The sequence below is a fragment of the Poecilia latipinna genome, unplaced genomic scaffold (genome assembly GCF_001443285.1).
Source record: "Poecilia latipinna isolate Pla-1442-1.1 unplaced genomic scaffold, P_latipinna-1.0 Scaffold1202, whole genome shotgun sequence".
In the NCBI taxonomy this organism is placed as follows: Eukaryota; Metazoa; Chordata; class Actinopteri; order Cyprinodontiformes; family Poeciliidae; genus Poecilia; species Poecilia latipinna.
In genome coordinates, this window is record NW_015113818.1 from 48398 (window position 1) to 70439 (window position 22042).

Below are 22042 nucleotides of genomic sequence, written 5' to 3' on the forward strand. Positions count from 1 at the left end.
CTAATGAATTTATCAAAAAAAATAATTAGTGACAAGTTAGAAACTTTGTCTTCTGTTTTGTTGGAAACTTCCATGGTGAAAACATTTTTTTTTACGCAAATGAATGCTGAAATAAACAAATTTACAGAAAAATTTTAAAATTCACGTAGAAACAGAGATAGCGCCCTGAACAATATTTAATTTTCCCTTTGGGGCCAATAAATTGAATTTGAATTTGAAATAACATTTTTAGACAGTTTTCAGCTTTATATAAACACCGTTTGCTTAATTGTAATTTTTTTTGCTGTATTAACACACATTACGTGACTTTTTAGTCAAATAACAAACTTATAATAAATCTGGAAGCTTTAATCTATGTTGCCTATGAACCGTTCAACCATTTAAGTAAAATATAAATTAACACAAAAATGTCAAAATTCACAGAAACAAGGAGAGAACCTAAAAAACTATTTAGTTTATCAGCAAAAAATAAAGTTACTTTAGGTGTTTGTTACGCCTGAACTCATGAATATCAAGCGATAAATTCAATATTACGATGTGTGTTTTTCCAAAATCACCATTGTCTCGTGAATATTAAACTGTGGACAGTACATGTAATGGAAACTGTTTAAATATTAATATTTCATTTCCCGTCTCCATGGTTTAGGTCATTTTATTGCTTGCAGAGGTTAACGTTGTGAAATCTACATTCTGGGGTCAAACGGGTATAATTTAAGGAGCAGCAGACACAAATAGATGGCTGTCTTTTCCAAGCGTTTATAAATGTTAAAAGGCTCAAAGACATAACTTATGCACGTTCACCCTGCGCTCATACCTGGCTGAGTTTATAGTCTCTCAGGAAATCAGCGCACGCTTTTTATTTTGTTTCGCTCCAGGCAAAAAGAAGCACCAAGGACCTTGAAGTTTTTCAAGGAAAACGTTTCAGTTTACACTTTGTTTGGTGCTTTCCTTCCACCTAACAAGGCATTGTGTGATCCGGCCTCAAAGACTCTGGGTTTGACTCAAGACGTTTCTGGGAGCAGTAATTATTTCTCAACAGCGTTCTGTCAGTGTGTTAGCATTGGACTGAGGTTTCCACAGAAGGACAAAAAAATAATAAAAAAAACAAAGGAGCCAGACGATCTTTTGCTGGGAAAAAGGTCACGGCGGAGATAAATGAATGTGTGCGTTGGCTCGAATCGCTCGGCTTGATAAATCACAGCCGAAAATGAGAGTAAGTGCTTCTCTCCCCCCACTGCAAATGCAATTATGGAAATGCGCGGAGCAAACCAACACACCTAAACATGCGCAAAGACAAACATGAGTCGAGCGGCGCCCGGGCGTGATGGATGGCAGCAGTCATTTGGGTTTAAGGCAGAATGCTCCTCTCTCAATTTGCTCTCCAATCTGCATATCCAGCCTGCGCTCTCTCCTCCCGCTGAGGCGTCTTGCACCGAGAGGCTTAGTTTTACTCTCTACATAATGCTGCTTGCTTCCTCTCTTTCTTTCTCTGCTAACACCATGACCCATGGAAAGAGAGCGTAATGGGAGGCAGTTTGTAGGATTTAATTATGTGCTGAAGGAGGGTTTGAGTTGGTGTATTGTTTCATTGCTTGGTGTTGTGAGGTAAGGGTTTTATTTGTTACTAGCATCCCAGTGTAAGGAGCTACTGATGGAAGCATGACGGAAATAAACTAGGTGATTAAAACAGAGTTTTGATGGATGTTTCTGAGAAGACTTAAGAGCCTTTCTGTGAATCTCTGAGTCACAGTTATGCTGAAAAAGAGACCAAGTGACTCAGAAATCTACAGAAGCAACCAGCAAGGTGCTTTTTAAAAATGCCACTGATTGTCATTAAGATTGTGTAACTAAGATTTCCTGCATTCTCAATCCAGAAAAAGTAGCATAGTCCATCCTTTCACAATAAAACGTCCACATTCAGATGTTTCTATGAACCTATGAGGCTAAAACGACGACAGCTTAAAGTGAAATGGAAAAGAAATATTGGCTTTGAAAAATGTAACTGAATATATTAACGATTACTCTGAAAAACTTTACATTGAAAGCAAAAAATTGACAGTAATAAATATTTGTTTTGTTTCACTGCTGTTTTACATTTTCAATTCCAACATTTTCTGTTGTGTTTGGCGCCACCTGTTGGATTGGAGGTCAGCAAACAAGCAACAAAACTGGGATAAAAGAAAGTGCAGCACATCAGCACCAACACCTCAAATGGATAATTATGGTTAATGTAATTAATATTAGATTAGATTAGATTAGATTAGATTAGATTAGATTAGATTAGATTAGATTAGATTAGTGATTTTTTTTAAAGTTCTAAATTACTCTTATGTATCATTTTGGAAAAATAGTTGGACATATTTTTTTATTTCACTCTGTTGATGAATGCTAGTCATCAATAGCTGCTTCATAACAATGACTAGCATTGGCTTTATCTATTAAGTTGCATTAAATCTTAAATCTATTTGTGATTTATAAAAGAAAAAGGGACACAGTGCTTTGCTACTAACTCAATATTATGACAACTAGATAACAAGGTCAGAAAAAAGTTTTAATTAAGAGGAAAAATTAGCGAGAGAGAGAGAGAAAGAGAGAGAGAAAGAGAGAAGTAGCTCAGCTATGCTAGCTTGACCTTGAAAACCATAGCATATAGATGTGATGTGGAATTCGATGTGTTTCAGTTCAATTTAAAAACAGGTGAACCACACACCAGCTCTGATGGATCATCTGTAGAGCAGGTGTTTAAATTGGCTAATCAACCACCACAGTGTTAGCTTAGCTATTAGCAGTGGCAGATAACCTATCAGTGCAGTGTTAGCTTAGCTAATAGCTGCTGTAGCTAATCTACCACTACAGTGTTAGCTTAGCTAATAGCTGCTGTAGCTAATCTACCACCGCTTATTAAATAAACATCAAGCCTAAAAATAGAATACTGTAACGGACTGAATGTTCTGTTCTTTGGGCGGTTTTTGGTGTTGAATCCTGATACGCAGAGTGGTGTTGTCTGTTGCTATGGCAACAAGTCTGTGTGTAGCGTAGCCGACACAGAGCCTGAGAAAAAAAGTGGTTTTGAGTTGTTGTTCAGCTGTTTTTCTGCGTTAATTTGGCCTCCAGCGTTGTGCAAAATCTCCGGACGTAAACAGTGGCACAGAGGGTCCATAACATGATCCACTACAGCTTTAATAATGTTTTAACTGGTTCAATAAGTCATATTTTCTTCTTTTTTCCCAAAGCAACACTTATTTTAGATTTTTATGAGGAACAGTTTAGTTCTCATTTATTGAAGCGGCCATCATTTCCTTGTCCTAATTGACTGAGTGTTTCCACCAGCGTGAAATCCTTATCAAACCATCAAATTGTTGGCTGTTTGTTCTTTTTCTGGGTACAGTTTCCTCGTTTCTTCTGCATGTAATTCAACAAAATTCAATGAAACTTTTGCTCCTTTATTATATTTATTATAATAAAAAGGTAGACTTGGAGAAGCAGTCGCAGATGCTACTGTCTGTCCTTCGATTTCAAGATAATTGAAATGTTTAGCCACCGACTGGCTTTGTTTCACTTTGAACCCGTCTCTTTGGCCTCCATTTCCTTGAAGCAGAAAAGCCATTATTAAATGTCATTTTGTTGCCACGGCGAGGTCGAGGTGGCGCAGGACTCATAAAAACCAGGCGGATGCAGCAGACCTGATGTTCATCCCCACCACAAAGCGCCGAGAATCAGACGGGCCTCGCTGACATTTACCACTGACATTTTTAATATCTGAAACTAAAACTAAAGTAACGCAGTCACAGTCTCCACAATCCATTTAAGAGTTTGTGTGCTTCATGCAAACGCAGAGAGATATTGGTGCTTCCTGTTGCTGTTCCTACATGCGGCTCTGTGTTCACGTTTGGCCAGGTGACTGAGCTGCATATCAAGCAGGCCGAGCTTCAGGGAGCGAGTTTGTCTCCACACACAGGCCCTGTCAGTGGGGGAGTAATTTCCTGACTCAGAAGATTTCCTCTTCCTCTCTCTCTCTCTGTCTCTCTGCTGCCTCATCCTCAGCATCCTCATTCAGTGCCACTCGCCAGGCAAACAAGCGAAGTCGCAAAGCGACCAGAGCCGAGCCTTTAAGCGGCGCTCCACCTCGTTAGCTGAAAGCTTTGTGACGACAAAACGAAAGCCGTTCCAAACAGGATCAAGCCGGAGTCTGGAGCAGGAGAGGAACGTTCGGGTCGGGGGGCGACAGCAGGGTATTACAAAGAGAGAACTGTGCGTTGATTTATGGGGAAAGCGGAGGCTGAGTGTGCACAGGAATACAGCGGCCTAAATATGCAAATGTACACAAGGATGGGAATACAGATGGAGGCAAACGGTGATGGTGGAAGCTGCTAGCAGAGAGGAGAAATGTCAGAAAACTACAATTATGGACCAGATTTACTTTATCTCTGATCTCAGGATCCCTAAGCCACATTTAAAGGAGGAAAAACGTTCCATAATTTATTTACTTTGAATTGGAGCTGCACAATATCTCAAATCGAATAGAATAGTTGCAAAATCGCAGATTTATATAATCTGTGAAACATTTCTAGAAGACAAGAAACTCCTAAAATGCATCAAAAACATCAATAATAATGTATATACTTTGAATTGGAGCTACACAATATCACAAATAAAATAGAAACGTGCAAATATGTCACATTTCATGCATTATCACTGTACATATTCAATTAACACCAGAAAAGTAGTTGGTTTTGATTTTTGCTGTTTTTGCTATTTTACTTTGTAGATTGCTTTGATAAAATCTTAACACCAGTATTGTCTGTTACTTATATTATAATATTGTGATATTGGTCATTGTGTTAAATATCCTCTATGTAATGTTATTTGTTTGAAATAAAGTAAAAACAAAAAAGAGAAAAAATCTAAACTGTATTTAAGTTTGAATAAATTTCAAATTTAAGTACATTTGAAGTTTATTTTGTTTAAAAGAAGCAACAGGAGCATTTTATCCTACAGTGGGAGCAGATTAAGAAAAACAGCTTTGATATGACAAACTTAGCAATAAAAAATATTAAGATCTCTTTGTATACACAATACTCACTCAGGCTGGCAGCAACAGGTGAGGGAGGGAAAAACATTGAAAATAAATCTCTGCAAATTCACAATCTGACACTTTTTAGTGTTTTCTGTAGAGAGATGTTATTTATTTTGTAAAAAGGAAATAAAACCGTTGATGTTTTTTTTTTTGCTTTTTAATCAGACGGGAGAAGAAAAGAAACAGGAAGGCAGTAATCTCTCTCTGATTAAAATTGAAGCTGCAGAAAAAGCTCAGTGGGGGGTAAAATTTGTTTTGGTTTCTGATTTGAGTCAATTTCCTCACCACACTGTCCTTAATGCTGCACTTCCTGATGAATAAATGCAGTTTTATCTGTTAACAGGAGCGTGGTAGAAAGATATGTTTAGTTGTGTTTTAACAGTTTCCATTACTCGCCTCCTGGGGTCATGAGGTCACCTGATGGAAAGCGTCCAGCCTGGACGCTCCAGGGTGTTTTGGTCTCATTACGAGGGACGGCTGCACTAAGAGCCTTGTCTGCTGTAATTGACCCGTCGCTTCAAATTGTTGCCATCTGTCTTCATACCAATGTAACGGCCTTGTAATGTATCGGCGGTTTATTGGATTAGCCTCGACACGGTGTGACACCAGACTGCAGCCTGCGAGGGCAAAGCGACCGGGGTCATTCTGAGCTACAAAGCTGGAAAATGAAGCATTTCTCAGCTTTTCTCAGTACTTTCTGCTCCTCGGTATGTTTATAGGAACTCTGTGTTTGTTTTCCAGAGTCGGGATGGGCGGTTCGAAGTCCGTGGTCGTCACGGTAAGTCCGTGCTGACCATCAGCGGGGTGCGGCTCAGCGACCTCGGCCGCTTTGACTGCGAGGCCCAAAGCAGGATAGGAGGCCATCAGAAGAGCATGTTTCTGGACATTGAGTGTAAGTTAAGTTACAATTAACTGGAAACTTTAAAGCTTTTTAATGAGCTAGGTTCCTGTCACAGCTAGCTGTGCTACTATGCTAACGCTAACGTTTACATAACAGTATTTTTTACTTTTCTGTAAAACTCTATAGTAAAATGTAGCAGAAATGAGGAGCTTTACTGTTGTCCTGAAGCTGGATTATGTAACTTTGATCAAAATATGTGTTTTTTAAATAAATTTGTTAAAATGTTCAAAATGTGACGACCGATAATCTGTGAAAAGATCCACGTTTTCTCTGAGCTGCTGTTGCCATCTGAAGAAACACACCACTCCCAAACAAAAACAACCAATCAGAGCCAGGAGGAGGGGCTTAGCGCTGTCAGTCAACCTCATGTACGTGCTACTAAATATGCTAACTACGGAGAAACAGCATGGCATTCCAGGAAAACCATTTATGTTATCGGCGGCTATGCTAGCTAGCCTCAATGTTCATGGTGAACTATCAGAGAGAAAGCAGAGGACATGAGGGTGATTGACAGCGCTAAGACCCGCCTCCTGGCTCTGACTGGTTGCTTTAATTAGCACTGGGAGAAGACAGAAGAGTTCAAATTATTGTCTGACACTGTCATGACATCCGGATAGTTTAACAAATATGTAAAAATAAATATTTTTTATAAAAGTTACATACCCCAGCTGTAAGTAGGTAATATCTCTGCCACCACCAGGTGGAGCTGTGGCGCTGGCAGACCTCTGTTTTCCCAGGCTAATCTCTCAGCTGTTTCATGGTCACAGAAACGCTTTGATAGTAATTACATAAACGATGGACTTTTGCCTTTTTGCGGTTCTAGATTTAAAATTATTCATGCAGAGAGATCTTGGGTGCATGTTGTCTAAAAAGAAAAATATTAAACAGGAATTTTTTTTTACTAATAAATGCTTAAAAATTGTGTCATTTTCAAATTTTGGTGCAAATCTGTTTGGCTATTGCTCCACTCTTATTTTTTTTATTTTCTCAAATTCAGTCAGACTGATTTGTGTTTAGATCTATACTTTGACTAGACCAAAACAAACTATTCTGTAGTGTCTTTTATTCTCTGACCTTCCCTCACTCATTCACCTATATTCCATTTTTATTTAGAGATATGAGTTTTTTCCAGACTTTTATTTCCCCAAATTGTTTGAAAATCTTCATTATTTCCCAATAAAACAAATTGACGTCAAATATTTACACCTGTCAAGCTTATTCCAGAGGTGAAAAGTTTCCCATTCCCTGTGGAAACCAGCTGGTTGTCTTGTTAAAGCAGAGGAAATGATTACAAACAGCTCCTCCCTGCAGTCGTATCGTCTCTGAAGAGTGATAATTAATGAAAAGCCTGGGTTTCTCCTGCTGACGGCTTCCTCTGCTCGTCGTGTCGTGTTTGGGGTTATTTGGGGCCGCCTGCCTCTCCCCTGCCTAATGAGCTCTGCAGCAGAGATCTTCATCTCGGCTTTGGAGAGATTGGCTTCATTATGAGATGCTTTAACTATACCAGCGCAGCAGATTGAGCCGTCAGATAAATTGACATTTTTGGGAAAGAAATCCCTTGAAAGTTCGCGAGGGGACAAATGCACACATGTTCGTCTGGATGTGGGAAGTTGCTGCTGTTCCACTGTAAACATGTTTTAGACGGAGAGTCTAATGAACTCATTTACTAAGTCACTGTGAGGCGATGGCACGTCCTCAGCTGTGACAGGGAGCCGCGCATCAATCTCTCTAATGGCGTCCTGCAAGGGAGCATAAAACAAGCATAATGTGTGTCTGAGTGAGCCGGGCAGCCGGGCCAGGAAACGTCCGAGCAGCAACAACAACACCCGCCGCCGCAGTCTTTCATTATCGCCCTCTGTTTGCATCCTTCACTCGCCCGCTTGAGGCCAACATGTTTCTCTCCAGTGGGCTTAAATCTAAAGCATTTTCTTCTTCTTCTTCTTCTTCTTCTTCTGCAGAATGTGTGGGTTAAGACGCCTTTGATCATCCATCCCAGCTCCACCTTTGATTTCAGAGTTTAATTAGCTGCCATGAACGCTCAACACACCAGCAGTTTACTGGTTTTAAAGCAGCAGTGTGTAACTTTTATAAAATATATGTGTTTAATGCATCTGGTGGAAGCATCACCATTTTGTAACATTTTTAAATGAGACAGATAAACAATGAAAAGATTGATCTCCTTCACCTATTCTTTGAGCTGTTATTGGCTTCTGACTAAACCAACCAATCAGAGCCAGGAGGCGGGGCTTAGCGCTGTCAATCACCCTCATGCTAACTTACTGTTACAGGAAAACTGTTTGTCCTCCATCATCACTGGACAAGCTAACTGTCCTGAGCATTCACAACAGGTTATGCTAGCACAGAGGATGATTGACAGCGCTAAGACCCGCCTCTTGGCTCTGATTGGTTGTTTCTCGTCAGAACTGGGACAAGGCAGAAGAGCTACATTTTTCACAGATTATCTCTCATATCAAAATGAGCTTCAACAAAGATATAAAGATTTTTTTTTTAAGTTACAAACTGCAGCTTTAACTTTGTTTTTTTTTTCTTTGTTTTTTTTCTCAGATATTCCTAAATTCCTGACCAATCACACCATCTATTACTCGTGGGAGGGGAACCCGGTGAACATCAGCTGCGACGTGATGTCCAACCCGCCCGCCACCATGCTGTGGAGGAGGGAACGCTTCACCATCTCAGAGGGAACGCCGCACATGCAGATCTACGGCACCGACGGGAAGTCGGTGCTGGAGGTGGGTACGGAGGCTCTGAGGGGCCAATCCTCATCTCCTGCATTTATTTATCTACGTTTCACTTAAAATATGTCACACAACATCATTTGAAGCTGATTTGAAGTCCAAACTTTGACTAGACCACTCCTAAATGTTGCTATAAACGGTTTCTTTTTCTTTTTCAGGTGACTCCGATGTCAGACCGAGACTTTGGCCGGTATAACTGCACGGCCCGGAACAACATCGGAGTCCGGTACCAGGAGTTCATCCTGGCCCAGGCAGGTGAGAGAGAGGGGAAAAGTTCATTTCTGTGTTTCCAGGTATGAAAAACGAAAACGAGTCTGGAACAAAATAATCTCCCGTCTGTGTTTTTTTATAACTCACCTGGTTAAATAAAAGTTAAATACATTAAAGTTGTTTCTGTTAGACTCTAAAACCTCTTTTCCACTTCTACCCAACATATCACATCAGGCTAATCAGGCAATATTAGAGAATAGAAAAATAATAAGTCAAATTAGAAAATAACTGCCTATATTCAAGTAAAAAGTATGTCCTAACCCACATATGTTAAACAATTTCATTGTGTTCAATTGATTATGTATCCATTTAAATCTCCTTGTTTGTTTGTTTATTTTTTATTTGTTCTGTTATCAGGTTATTTCCTGTTTGCTTTTTGTTCATCTGTAATGTTTGTGGTATCACCTGAGTTGCACATTTTTCTGGACTGGAGTTTTTCTTATAACTTCACTTTATTCATGTTGAAATTTTGCCCTTATTGTACAGTATGTTATTTTTTATTTTGTTTATTCATCTATATTTAATGTTTTCTGTTAGTGTGAGTCTATTTGTTATTTCCTGTCACTTTGCTGCTGCTGTTGAAAATTCTCCTTTCTTCTTCCTTCTTTTATTTTCTTTTCCTTTCTTTCTTCTTTGTTCCATACCTCTATTTCCCACTTTTGTCCTTTTTTCATCTTTTTGTCCTTCCTTCCAGTGTTTATCAACTTTTTCTTTCCTTCCCTTCCTGTTTTTATTCATTCCTGTCTTTTCTATCCTTCCTTTCTTCTTTTCTTTTTGTCTTTTCTTGTTTCCTTCTTTCTTCCCTTCCTTTTTTTCTTACAGTTTTTGTTTTCCCTTCTGTTCTTCTTTCCTTTCCTCCCATATCAGATGTTATTTCCCATATTTTTTATTCCTTCCTGTCGTTTTTAAACGCTGTTCATCTCAGATCTCAGCAGTTTCTGGTGTTTGTTTTTTTCTTGTTTTCTCATAGACGTCCCCTCCAATCCGTACTCCGTCCGTCTGTCGGCCGTCTCCCAGCGGCTGGCGACCGTCACCTTCATGAAGCCGGACTCTCACGGCGGCGTTCCCATCAGCTTCTACCTGGTCCAGTACAAAGAGCTGGGCTCCATGGACTGGAGGGATGTGAAGTCGCACAGCGTACAGAGTGAGTTTGATGTCCAAACATCATTTATCAGTCAGGAGTTGCAGTTTTCTGCTTCTCTTTATATTTTCTTGTTTTGTAGCAGCTGAACCTGATAAAGTTTTTGTGTTTTTGGGTGAGATTTTTGACACATAAAGGGTAAAAAATATCAACTATTTGTTTTGTTTTTGGCTTGAGGTAACAGTGGTTATTCTTGTTGTTGTCAAAGTTTTCCTCTCTTATTTTCTCCTCTATAGATTTCATCTCTGCTGAACCATTTCTGCTGGGATGTTTTTTTGTTTTTTTTGTTTTGTTTTTTTCTATCAACAAAACAACAAAACAAAACAAAAATCCAAGATGGCCTCTTTTTCTGGCAGAATTTTGTTCAAAATACTCTGTAATTTCATGATCCACTGAAAAGTGAAGCTTTAAAAAACAGAAAGCTTCACATAACCTTGTGATAATTTCGTACAGCCTCGGTGAAGAACGACAAAACATTTTGATTTTCTGTGTTTCTTAGGGTGTTTTAAATTAAATATGTATATCTTCTTAAATAAAAATGCCAGCTTAGTGTTTTTCCCAGACCTGGGAACACAAACTCATTATATGCTGTTACTGTGTGGGCCCACAGCATGACGGATCCTCCTTCGTACCTCAAACTGGTTACCATGTTCTCTGTTTTACATTTGATCCTTTTGGAGTTTTTGTTCTAAACAAAAACAGGACAGAAAAGATTTTTTCTTAATCATTTCAGCCATTTTTGAATTGCATGTTGTATTGTTTTTCCCATTTTGAAGAGAAATATCCGACTGTGTATGTTTGCAACCCTGAAGGAAACGGAAAGCTGACTTTACTCTCATGAAGTGAAAACACCTGATTGACTTCATCCTTCACCTGTCAGAGAGAGAAACTGTAAACCGACATTCCTGTAATCTCCTGTGTTGACGCCTCGACATCGGCCCAGTTCACACATAATTGCACGATCGGTCACAGGATCCTTCAAAGCTTTGGCCCTGGGATGTTGTCGGCCCCTGACGACGCTCCAAACACCTGGCGGCGGCCGGCGCCAGGACCGGTCCGGCCTGAAAGCGTACCCTTCTCCTCTTCCTGTGCTTTACGACTCCAAATTGATTTCTGAGCCTTGTCGGAAAGTACGGCGCGCACTGACGGACGGATGGATGGAAAATGAAAGCCGGGGGAAGAATGGCCGGCTGATAAGCAGCTCCAACAAACCTGAAGGGCTTATCGCTAATATCCCTCATTTCAGAGTCAATTACAGTTTGGAGATTTACTGAGGAGGAAACCAACCAGGATGTCGAAATGAAGGGAAAAATTCACAACTACAAATGAGTCCAATTTGGATTATTTCAACAGAATTTGATCTAAAATGCAAAAAAAGTGAGCAAAGCTAATTACATAATGCTAAGTGTCTCCATATTTAATCACAGACTTCAGCGCTAAAGTTCCCCTCAGTAGACTGCAGCATAATGAGGTCTGGACTCGCCTCGGTTCAGCGCCAGCGATGGAAGCAGAACGCTGATGCGAAATGCAAAACATTTGTTTTCCTTTCCAGGACCAAAGGACTGAAAAAGCTCCTATTTACCAGCAGAGGAATTAATTTATTCACACCGACAAAAACGACAAGATTTCACTCTCCCTCTGCTGGCTGATAGAATAAAATCTGTGAGATTTAAATAAGAATTTAATCCAGATTAACAAAACTTCATGTTGGATCTAATAAGTTCAGCTTTTGTAACATTAAGGTCAAAAAGAAGAGCACTGCAAATACACAAAGTCTTTCAAAGTGTTTTTGTCCAGTTTCTAGTGCAAATATCTTATTACACTTGAAATAAGGCAAAGCAGCTTTTCACCAAGATAAAGTAAATAATTTTATAACCAGTAGCAGATTACTTCACTTGTGACATTTTTCCCAGGTTACATTTTGACTTACCCTCATTACATCACAAGATGGAGCTGGGCATTTAGTGATGTAATGAGGGTAAGTCAAAATGCAAACAACTACGGCTGCTTAAATAGAAGTGGAAGAAGTTTAGATCGATTTCTGCCAAGATTTGAGGAAGAAACGTTTTTTTCCTCAAGTACTAGTTATTTAACTTCTAATTAAATAACTAAATAACTATTAGTTAATAGCTATTTAACTAGTTTCTTCTTCAAATGAAGCGCTAGCTTCTTTTGAAAGCACAGAAGTCCATCTTTTCAAATCATCTAACTTGCTTTATTGTGTTAGTGACACTTTACAGATGATGTAATTTTTAAAAAGAATTAGGAGGCTAGTAGGTTAGAGCTCTGTTAGCCTTAAAATGGTAAGAAGTCCAAACCTGCTGCAGAAAAAGCTGCTGTTTCCTGCATTAAATGGAGTAATGATGCTCATTAAAGTGATGTGTTAAAATAAACCTCTTCTCCTGTGTTTTGTTTTTCTGCAAACAGAAAAAGTGAGCTGTGGTGTTTTGTCTCTCTGCAGCCACCGTAGTTCTGACCGGACTGGAGCCCAACACAACGTACGAGGTGCGAGTCGCGGCCGTGAACGGGAAAGGTCAGGGAGAGTTCAGCCACACGGAGACCTTCCAGACTTTACCCATCCGTAAGTCGGGATCCAATTTAACCAATCAAAACCTGCGGTAGCGACGCCTGCCTCTCACTTTAACGGTTTCTAACGTCTCACTGGGTGTTGATGTTGAGTCGTCGGGCCCCTCAGCAGTTCAGGCTATAAACTGAAACAGCTCGATTCAGCAAGAATATGGAAATGTTTTGCTTCTGATTTAATACAAATATTGGATGTGTGACAGAAATGCATTACATGCCTCCAGAATCTATTCAGAGCATCAGCAACTCTGCAGAATGAGGCCTATTTGCCACATTACACAACCCGGGTGTATTTATATTGAGAGAGCCTCAACCTCCCGACTTTCACAGATATGAACTTAGATTATCAGAACCTGGAATGGATTCTGTCAGATTCTCCTCGTCTGCAGGGAATTTCACTGTAAGCGTTTTATTTATCCGCCAAACGTCTGGGAGAACAGTGCAGAAACGTTGGAAAGGAGACGCAATAAAAGTGATGAAGATGTGACGCTTGTCATCCTCAGGAGAACCGAGTCCGCCGGCGGTCCACGGCCAGAGGGGCGTGGGGAAGGCCTACAGGCTGGGGCTGGTCAAGCAGGACGACGGCGGGATGCCCATCGTGGAATACATCGTCAAATACAAAACAGTGAGCAGAAAAACCTTCAGTCTGTTAAAACTTTGTGTTTTTGCAAATTTATTCCAAAATTCTCCAGGAAATTTATGTTTTTTTTGTGTTTTTTTTTTTTTATATACAAATATTGGATGTGTGACAGAAATATGGGGGTGAAAACGATTATTTCACCCATTTTTTGAGACGGGTGAAATAATGCACTGCAAATTGTTATTTTATCTTCTGTTATTAGAACCATTTACTTATAGCATCATTAATCTATTATTATTTTTATTAATATGTATTTTTTTTAGTTAATTTTGTCCATTAATTATGGTTCAGATTTTTATTTTTCTATTTCTTTGGGAGTTCAGATTCAAATTCAAAAAATACTTATGGTCAAATTTATTTGTACAGCACATTTCAACATCATGAACAAACAATAAACATTACAATTTATTATTTTGGAGAGCAAATTAAAACAATAAAGTAAATGTAAATAATTTTTATTAGTATCCAGTGAGATAAAATGCAGAGGGAATCTTTGACAGGATGGACGTTTGCTCCCTTTCTGTCAGGATAAATAACTTTGTGCTGCTCTTTTAGCCTGGGTTTACATTCTGAATTATTATTCACGAGCGGCTCTGATTACTGAGCAGCTCTGTTTACCAGACAGAATAAATGTTTCACATTTATCACTCCTGTTTCTGACGTCGAGCACAAAGAGAGCGAAACACAACAGGCGCGGTTTGGAAATCAAGCGTTCATTAAATTTACATGAGGCCATTCAGTTTGCACAAGTCGTGCTCTTACATTTTCTAAAAAGTAACTCACTCTGATGGAGTTTTTTTTCATATTTGACATAATAATCCTTCACACACCAGGCGAGGCTGGATTGATTTGCTGCTGGGTTGAGTTGGTTCCTTAAATGAATAATGTTCTGCTGGCAGATCTCTGTTTTTCACATCTCGTTTTGCTTACAATTTTAATGAGAGGACAAACCGTCTCTCAGGATTTGCTCGTCTATTTTAATGGTGGTGCAGATTAAATGTAGAGCATAAGGGTTAAAGAGGCTGTGGAGTGTTTCATATGATGGAGGAACACAAAATCAATGCATTAAAGTGGGATATAAAGAAAAGGAAAAATTATTTTCAACAATAGAAACCTAAAATAAAAACTCCGAGCACATAAATATTCATTTTTGGCATTTATTTTCTTCATATCTTTTATTCTACGCATTCTCTCTGCCTCTGGAATGAAATCCCTGTGACCTGACCAAGATGGCCGCCATCTCAAAGGGGAGTTTTATCAAAAAGAGGAAAGCAAACCTAGTATGAAGTCAAGGAAATTAAAGGCAACTCATGAAACAGGGAGTCTTCAGTCAGAGGCGTCTTTGTATGCCCAGTAACACAGACTGGTACAGGAGATCCTTCCTCCCCACAGCCAGACATTCAATTTCTTTTTGGGAATAATAAAAAATGTCACTTTGATTCGTCACATATTTTTTATGCATTTTTCAATAAGTAGATATTTTAGCAACATATTTCAGTGTTTTCTGAGCTAACATTATTTGTTTTTATAGCATAAACAGTATTTATTTATGAATATACTCTGTCAAGATGTTGTGACTTTGTGTCACTTTTTAAACAGGCAGCTCAAGGGCAGAAGCTTGAAATGATTCCTAGAGAAATAAGAAAAAATATGAAACTCTATAAAGTATTCAGCTTCATAATTTGTCCAAAAGAAATGGATTTAATTGCAGATTAAAACAAAAGCAAAGTAGAGTAAACAGAAAATAAATATTCCACATCATGATTCACCATAAAAAGCTCACCACACTTTTGAGGATATTTTATTGTAAAAAAAAAAAAAAAAATTCCTTCCACTCAATAATCAGCACTACTGGCTCCCTCCAATAAGCTTGATTTGGTGCGATGGGTTGCCAGGTTGGAACATAAACGCATTTGGCCAGAGGAGTAAAGGGAGACTGGATTAAAACCCAACCTGTTGTTTATCAAGCTAACACGCTTTGACCCTGAGTTTTAATTTATTTTTTGGTCCCTTTCCTGCAGGATAAAGAGGAACAGTGGATGACCAAGCTGGTTCCAGGAGCTAACGACTTTGCGATGCTGCAGCCGCTGCAGTGGAACACGAGATACGAAGTGGAAATCACAGCCCGCAACGTCAAGGGCCTATCGGAGCCCACCTTCTATCAGTTCTTCATGCCGCAGAAGCCCGACATTACAGGTAAAAGCACGATAAAGGTAAACATCGCCCCACTTTACCTTCCTCTTTCAGGCTTTCTGAAAACACCGAAAGAGCTTCTGAACTTTGCTGTTGCTTTTCATTTCCCGGTAAAGAGCGTCGACTTCGCCGGCAAACAAAAGTAAAAGAAATATCTCAGAGAACTGAAGGCAAGTCTCACAATGCAGCAGAAAAACAAAATTATTTCTGAGTACTTTTGTCTAATTTCAAGTGCAAATGTCTTAGTACACTTGTATGAACTTACAAGTAACTTTTCAGCAAGAGATCGGATCTCGTTCACCGAGACAAAAGATCAAAAATACTGAGTAAGATTTTGAAATATTCTCCAAAATCCACTTAAAATTTTATTTTTGGTGTCTCTGAAATAAACAAGATCATAATATAGCAGCAAAGTCGTCTCATTATGACCATGTTAATGACCTTTGACCTTAACATCCATATTAGTGAAATTTGTATATTTGTTTCTGAACTGGAGGTGAAACCTCTTTTTTTTAAAAAGTCCAGTTTTCTTCTTTTTTATATTTAAATTTTTAAGTTTTAGCAGCAATCTTCCAAAAACGACTTGACCAGAGAGTTAGAGCTAACAGTTTTTTCTCCTTCTTACAAATAAATCATTACCAACTCATCTTGTCTTTATCTGATATAAAAATCTAACCTCTACAAAATCAGCTGGGAAACCAAAGTGCTGTGTTTCGGTTTTGTTTTGTTTTTTGCCTCTCTGCCTTTTACCGCATCCATTTGTGCCGGTTTGGATGCAGCCAGTGTTTGCCTCTGTCATTACCGCGGCGGCTAAATGGGCCGCCGGAGTGCGGGCTCGCTTTTCCGCCAGAAAACAAGAGCTGGGAAGTGGCGAGCTGAAGGTGGGTCACTTCGATTGGCTGTCCTCTCTTGTTAGCGAACAGCGGGGAATCGAAGCAGAGAGCCTGGGAAAAAAAAACAAAAAAAAAACATGTCTAACATGGTGCAGTCCAGCCAAGCCGAGCCCAGGTCCTGTTAAAGTTTAACATTAAGACTTCGTTCTTCATATTTCCAGCCAAAATCAGTTTATTTTTTATGGAGAAACGCTGCGGACTCGTCGTTTCCTGCTCCTCTAAATCAGGTCAGACGCTGAAGAACCCTCTTCAGAATCAATCAACGATATTAGATGTGAAACATCCGCCACTTCCATTTGAGGTCCAATCTGCTGCCGTGTTTTTATCCTCCGCCATGCTGCATAAAGACCCGACCGCAGACCTAATGAAACAAACTGAGTCCACATATATGTTCCCTCTATCTCTCGCCAAGCAATCTGCTCTATTCAATTCTCCTCCTATGTATTATGCATTTGTCGTGTATTGAATTGCTTCTTTTTTTTTTTTTTCACTTCTCCCTCCGTACTATTTCAGCTTATAACTGGCTGCATACTTTTCTCTTTTTTCTGCTTGTGGAGAAAAATGTGCTGATTGCAAAACAGCCCTTGATTCCCTTTTCAATTTGCTCCTTCTTTTTATTTCACTTTTCTTTTCCCACCAGGTGCAACCGAGTCAATTTGGAGTCAGTAGAAGAGTGCTCGGATTAAAAAAAAAAAAAAAAGATTTTAAAGCAGAAATATCCAACTATACAAGCATGTTACTGAAAAGTTGAGTGGAAGGAAGAAGTGTGGATGAAAATGTTCTATTTAATTTAAAGAATAACGGTTCCAGCAAAATTGTCCGCCATCTTTTGTTCGGAAATCACAAATTTTCTCTGTTTCACGTCGTCATTTCATACAAAATTGACTCAAATTTATAAAATATACTAATTTTTTTATTTTATTCGAGGTACATCTCTATGTCATGTTGGATGTTTTGCATATTTTCAACAAAATATAGCAATGTTAACACATATAGAGTCCCTAAAAAAACATTCACATCTTGGTCCCTGCTTTCTTAAAGCAAACCAAAAGTCCTTTGTTTTCTTCTTTTCTGACCAACCATCTCTAATTTTAGCTGCATTTACTGTGAAACAAAGACAGAAACGATGGAAACCTGCAGCTCAGACAAAGTGTTAAGTACGGTGGTGGATCTGTGATGCTGTGGGCCTCTGGTGGCTTCTGAAACTGGGTCAAGAGACACTCTGATTATTGGTTTACATTTTTCTTTCTTTACCTTATAAATAAATCTAAACCCATTTAACTCTAAAACTGTTTTTGTCTTGGAAAAATTGAGAAACCAGAACAAATTGGTCACTTTAACGTCTTCCATCCAGCTTTAAAAAATGCATAAATCTAAAATAAAGCAAGGTACTTACAGCCAGCTTGTGCCAGCAGAAAATGAAGTAGTTTGATGTCTGAGTTTTCTTGATTTCCCCCCTGCAGCCTGACCGCTGCCAGCGCCCAGCTTTGTTGTGGCTGCTGCATTTATTTCCTGGCGCTCTCCTCGCTTTTTTTTTTTTTTTTTGCTTCATGCGTCATGAAGAGGCTTTGATTGAAACAGCCGTGATGGATTTTCTTTGTAATAATCTCATCAAAGCACTTGGAGGGGAGAATGATCTTGACAGGCTTTTCTCCTCTTTTCCAGGAGCTTGAGCAAAACTTTTTATTTTTTTTTTTATATTGTTGGTATTTTCAAGAAGTAATCCCAGTGAATCAAAAATACTGTCATAGCTTAATATTTTAAACATTTATTTTTGTTTAGTCAGGTAGTTTAAAAGACTTTAACTTCTAGTCTAATATCAAATAAACTATTACACTTTGTGTTATTTATCATAGCGGGAAAAAATACTCAAACATTTTTGAGTTTTAAGCCCAACTATTATCAGATAGCCAGTTTTTATTATTATTATTGTATTAAATGCATCATGGGAAATTATTATGATTCATTTCTAGCATGTAAAGTCATTTTACTTATTCTGAAAATTACAATATTCTGTGAATTTTAGGATTTTTATAATGTTAGCATGTTAGCATGCTAGTGTTAGCATGCTAAGTTAATTCAAGACGACCTCAAGGAGCAGCACCAATAAGCAGCACCGATTAATATCATCTGTAAAAAGATAATAAACATTAGTCCAACTACTAAACCCTGGGGAACTCCACATTTGAGTTCTGTAGGTTAAGATATTATGTGGTTTATGAACATATTGATGATTAGCCACTAGCTTAAATTAGCCAAATGTGTCGGCAATGACACATTTTTACAAGCCAACTTTACAGTGCCGTAATTCCACAACACTTTGCTATCTGAAAAATTTCAACGTTTTCTGAAATGGGAGACGTTGTGCTTTCCATCCAGTATCGGGTTATTACGGTAGTTTCACTCCCGCCGTTGCAGGAAACAGGTTTTACTTCAGTTTAATCTGATGAAACACTTTTAGTAGATGGTAAAGTGAAAGAATAACTTGCTAGATATTGAAAGTTCCAGTTGTTGTGGATAAATGGGCAAATATATTTACTGACTGGACATTTAAAGAACTGCGTACAGTTAAAATAAGCAAAAATATCCATATGTGTTTGTTTTATTCACCTGAGGTAATGTGAATAATTACCAGCATCATTCGTTTGAAAGAACACTAGTATCAACAGATATGACTGTGTCCCTGTGACAATCTGTTTCCGTTCTGATGAAAAAGCATTTCTTTTCCGATTAACAACCAGTACGCCAAGATAAAAACTCCATCTGCGGCTTAACGTGCCTCTAAGCCACTTCCCCGATTATCAGGCATGTAAATCAAACCGTCTTGGGGGATTCATGCAAACAGAACGACGGGGATTTAACTGTAAACAGAACTGTAATCAAAGACTTCTGTTTGTTTGCTTTGTGTAAAATATGCCGCAGTCAACATAATAATGCCTGTAATGTACTCACTGGTGTACCAGTATGATATAAGATCCCAGCTGATGTGTTCCCACTTATTTATTCATAGAGCAGATAATCCCATAGCGATCAGAGGATTGGGTTTCTGAGTGCAGCTACAAAGAGACGATATCAATGTCATCCTGAAAAGCAGAAAAATGAGCCAAACACCAAGTTTGATATGCAATACTACCGACTATCAGCCACAACAAGCAGCTCCGAGATGCACAAGGAGAGTCAGTTTACAGCTATTAAGGAGTTTTGAACTGGAGAGCAGACTGGGGATGGGGAATGCATACCATCACAAGGTGTAAATGCTTGCTGATTATAGTTAGGCTCAGATAGCTGCTGGTTCCCAGCAAGTGTGGAATAAATCCTCTGCAGCATCACATTCTGATGAACAGGCAACTCAACATGCGCCGTTTCCTGCTTCGCTTCCTCAATTTAACTCGCAGGACAGCTGGTCTGTCGGGACGCTTCAATCAGAGGAAAACCCACCTCACCAGATGGCGGTGGCTTCATATTTTTGGACGCATCACCTTCCTGCGGTGCAGACTGACCTTCAACGAGTCAACTTCCTGAAGTTTGAAATCTACCTAGAGATCAGATCAAACTTATTTCGGAAGCGACAAGCTGTACAGCAAGCAAAGTAGCAAAAATTGAAAGAATAAAGGTAAAAACCAACAGAGAAATAATAGCTGTAAGCAAGAAACAGCAGCCTGGAAAAGAAGTCCATTACAATAATTGAGCTGAGATGTGATAAAAGCTAGGATTACTGTCTCTAGACTGCTGCGAGATAAACAGATTTAATCTTTGCTAAACGCCTCAACTGGTAAAACAAGACTTCACACTGAGTTCGCTTAGCTGCTCATTTTCAGGAGAGGCTCTATTTTTACTCCTGGATTTGTGATCTTTGGTGTTTTTTTACCTGGTGCCAAAGATTAAACCTTAATATTTGAGGTAATATTGAAAAATACATTTCCAACCTTTTTCTGGCAGTCTGAATGTCCCAATTGCAATCCTTCACTTCCACATGTGCTACTAAATCAATCGGAACAGTCATGTCGCATTTCATCCAACTTTTACGTCACTGACATGAGACGTGTCATAATTCTGCACCAGAACAAGCCAGATTTGGTAAATCTGGATGTAAACAATGACTAAAGCACCTATTCTTTTTTTATTAGCTTCCTTCGCTTTGGTGTGATCTTGCGACAACCCTGTCGACTTTAAAATCAGTCTAAATAGATTGATTTTAATCTGCTTTTAAAGAAGAGGAATCAATCTGTTATTGATGCTGACACTCTGTATGGCTGTGTTAAACAAGAGTTAGCATTTATAAGATAGCATGGACCACACAACTCAGAAAATGTAGAGTTGTCCCCTAAAAACTGGAGGAACGGACCCCAGAACCCCAATTTAAAGTTTCTGATGGTTTTGTGCCCCTGGTAAGGTGCAGACCCACCACTCCAATCCCAGTCTAGACTTTCTCCAAACTAACAGTCCTCCCTTACATGCTGGAGGTTTGGACTAGGCCATTTTAAATGTGTTTCCGTTCCCGTTTTGGTGCATTAGCTCTTTTTCCAAAACGCCAAAAACCACTTTTGTTGAGAAATTGAATAAACTATTTATTTCCTTCAAGCTTGTCTAATGCAATACTTCAAAATTGTGCATCTAGATGTGACAAAAACTTGCTGAAGTCTAAAAGCACCAGTTCTTACAACCGAGGTGATCTAATTTTGATGTGGCCCCTTCAACTCAACTGAATATTGTTTACACATCATAACCCAGCCGAGTGTATTCCTGGTACGTCCATCCCTTTATGACCTCAGCGTCTTCTCCTCAGCAGAGAGCAGAGAAAATAATCAAACCGGACTGTTGGGAGGAAGCTACCAAAAGCAAAGGGCTGGCGGTTAATTTAGCCGTGATTATCTCTCTTTTTCAATCCAAAGAATTCATTATCTGATGGATTTTACAGTTCTATGCTTGAGTTTCCAAAGATTTTATGAGGTTTTAAATTAGTCATAGCTATGACTGCTAATTTAATGTTTGAGTATTAAAAATTAAAATACGCAAGGAGGGAATAATGAAAAGAAACCAAGCGAAGATCTATCATTTTTCACCTTAATGTACACTCACTGACCACTTTATTAGACAACCCTTGCTGGTACCGGGTGGGAAACCCATTTACCTTTAAAGCTGCTTTAATTCTTCATGGCGCAGATTCAGCAAAGAGTTTCTTGGAGATTTTGGACCTTATTGAGAAGACGGAGTCAAAAAGTTGCATACAGGATCAACTCATGTTCAGGAAACCTGCCTAGCAGCCGCTGAAGGCATTTCGACGTTCCAGGACCCATTTCGGCAGCAGCTCTGCTGTCAACATTCCTTGTTATATTTCTGTTTTTCTGGCTGTTTTGAGATCAGATTTTAGCTACGAAGATCAAGGTCTTGATTCTTCTCGGACAATTTTTTTTTTTTTTTTTACCCCAGATAGCAGCGATTACTAAAAGTGGACCAAATCTTTTCCTTTGAGGTAGGTTGTTAAAAAAATGCCATATGCTTGTGCGTTCTGAGTAATTTTCCATGCCTTTTCATTACTCCTTCGCCGGCTCTTGAGTGCACTCGAGTTTTGTCCGGGATCGAATGCT

General features: G+C 39.0%; 1 protein-coding gene across 1 annotated transcript in view; it reads left to right on the forward strand.

Moving 5' to 3' along the window:
- Positions 1-22042, forward strand: part of ncam2 (neural cell adhesion molecule 2) — a gene marked incomplete at its 5' end in the record, with an annotated part of 79985 nt that overhangs the window by 42660 nt on the left and 15283 nt on the right. Inside the window, 7 exons of the mRNA XM_015053791.1 lie at positions 5819-5969; positions 8544-8728; positions 8893-8989; positions 9975-10148; positions 12607-12726; positions 13232-13353; positions 15390-15564. Of these exons, the coding sequence (XP_014909277.1) occupies positions 5819-5969; positions 8544-8728; positions 8893-8989; positions 9975-10148; positions 12607-12726; positions 13232-13353; positions 15390-15564 (1024 nt within the window). The remainder of the gene's footprint in view (positions 1-5818; positions 5970-8543; positions 8729-8892; positions 8990-9974; positions 10149-12606; positions 12727-13231; positions 13354-15389; positions 15565-22042) is intronic.